General features: G+C 34.7%; 1 protein-coding gene across 1 annotated transcript in view; it reads left to right on the top strand.

The window, feature by feature from the left end:
- The first annotated feature begins 1,102 nt into the window (after positions 1-1,102).
- The window catches only part of LOC110464424 (low-density lipoprotein receptor-related protein 6-like), a 20,047-nt gene continuing 18,948 nt past the window's right edge, over positions 1,103-2,201 (top strand). Inside the window, exon 1 of the mRNA XM_021519631.1 lies at positions 1,103-1,419. Coding sequence (XP_021375306.1) covers positions 1,103-1,419 — 317 coding nt within the window. The remainder of the gene's footprint in view (positions 1,420-2,201) is intronic.

The raw sequence follows: 2,201 nt of genomic DNA, 5'->3' as shown, positions 1-2,201 counted from the left end.
TTACATTGCCGATCAGTGCGGTAGATATTTACGAAATAAAATTGACCTCTATAAACTTGGTAAAAAATGTGTGCCAACCCGATACCTGCGTCATTTCATGGTTCGGTGCATCCCCCTGCGCCAAGTTAATGTATCAATTTATCATGTATATATTAGCTAAGTCACTACTTTAAAATTGTTCGTTACACATTAAATTGCCATTAAGAAAACATAGGAGACTAACAAATGGCCCATTGCACTATCCAGTTAAAATCATAACGTTACATGTTTACGCTGTGGTGTAATTTTGTTGCATTTCGTCTTGGATACGATCTGGCTATGTCTGTACCTTACAAACAAACACATTTGCTACTGAACCTCATGAAATTTTCTAAAAAAACCAAAAAATATATATATATTCTCTCACAGTTTTTTTTTTACTTATTGACGGTATGCAAGATATATATATATGCATGTCTAATCTAAACATGTATCTTGCGCACGTGCTTAATAGACGTAAAATGTATATTAACACTTCTAAAACATATGTAAATTATTTCATAACTGGTAATTCAGACTGGTTTTGTTCAATGTTTGATGATTGTTTGGAGATAACACAAATTACAGAGTTAATAAGGGAGGTAACTTAACAACAATAACGTGTAAGGATTGTAAGAATGATTAAGAAATAAGAAAACCTTACAAATGTTATGTTTAATGTGCAAGGGAGATGCATTGCAACACAAATCATAAGCCATAAGTTAAGATAGATAAGGAGGTAAGACAGATCTGAAGTCTATTTTGTAAGGAAGATAATACAGATCACAGGTATACTGTGTTAAGAATGATAATTAGTTTGACCTAAGTAAAAATGGACAAGCGTTTTATACACATAGATACATTGTGTAGTAATTTATGTAGAACGTTATACATATCTATGCGATCGTATTTTTAATTTAAAAAGTCTGTATTTGTACACTATGTTGTGATATCTGTTCCAGCAAATTATATTTTGGTGGCAGTTGACTCTACTTCTAGACTGGACGGAGGCATATACATTTATCCGGGCGACGGTGACAGTATTAACGCTTCCACCCCCTCTCCAGGACTCACCACGGTAGGGATGGCGAGCATCGATATAAATAGCATGGATGTTAACATAGCGGAAGGAACCGTCTACTTCCTTGACCGTGAAACAGAGTGCATTTACCGTTTATCGATTGACACTAATAATGTAACAACTGTTCGTTGTGGTGTGTCCCGATCAGTGTACTCAACGATAGCCTATGATTGGATTAGTAGGAACATGTACTGGACTGACGGTTTCTTCAAGTGGATAGCGGTTCAGCCTGCCGACACAACGGACAGAAGTATGTACAAGGTCATTATTGAGAATGACATAGAGAAACCGAGGGCACTGGCGGTCGATCCGATAGCTGGGTAACACGATTTGTTATTTGATCTCATCTTCGCATAAGTTGTATTGATTTAGAACTATCTATTTTATAATATTGAAAAAAATATAACGAACATTTATCACTTCTAGTGTCCCGTGTAGAGGCGCGCAGAGGGTCTTCCCTATTGTCCTTTTTCGTGGTACATAATGTAGTAATTGAAGACTAAATTTTAAACTTTCCTATTTCCCATTATCGTAATCGTATTGCATATTTATATTTTACCTTTCCTATTTCCCTTTCTCATGGAGGAATCGCAGACCTATATTTTAACTTACCCATTTCCATTCTTCATGGAGGAATTGCACACCTATATTTTTTTTTTATAATTTGTTTATTTTTAAAGACATTTTTATTACATAAATACATAAACACACATACACCCACATACATACAATTCCCATTTGCATGGTTTGTCTCTTGCATCGTCATATCTTTCATCATCATCATCCTCATCGTGACTGAATATCATCATCAGCCTTGTCAATCATCATCAATAGTAATACACCATTATCATCTTAATACATCATCATCATCAACAACATCATCACCAATCTATCATCATCCTAGCATCATCATCATCAACATTCTATTAATCCATCATCATCATCATCATCATTATTCTATCATCATCATCATCATCATCATCATCATCATCATCCTATCATCATCACCAACATCATCAACATCATCATACTATCAATCCATCATCATCATTCTATCAATCTATCATCATCATCATCATCATTCTATCAATCCATCAAATCC

The sequence above is a fragment of the Mizuhopecten yessoensis genome, unplaced genomic scaffold, assembly GCF_002113885.1.
Source record: "Mizuhopecten yessoensis strain PY_sf001 unplaced genomic scaffold, ASM211388v2 scaffold10987, whole genome shotgun sequence".
In the NCBI taxonomy this organism is placed as follows: Eukaryota; Metazoa; Mollusca; class Bivalvia; order Pectinida; family Pectinidae; genus Mizuhopecten; species Mizuhopecten yessoensis.
Note: the sequence above shows the minus strand (reverse complement) of the source record. Positions and strands in the feature narration are given on the sequence as shown.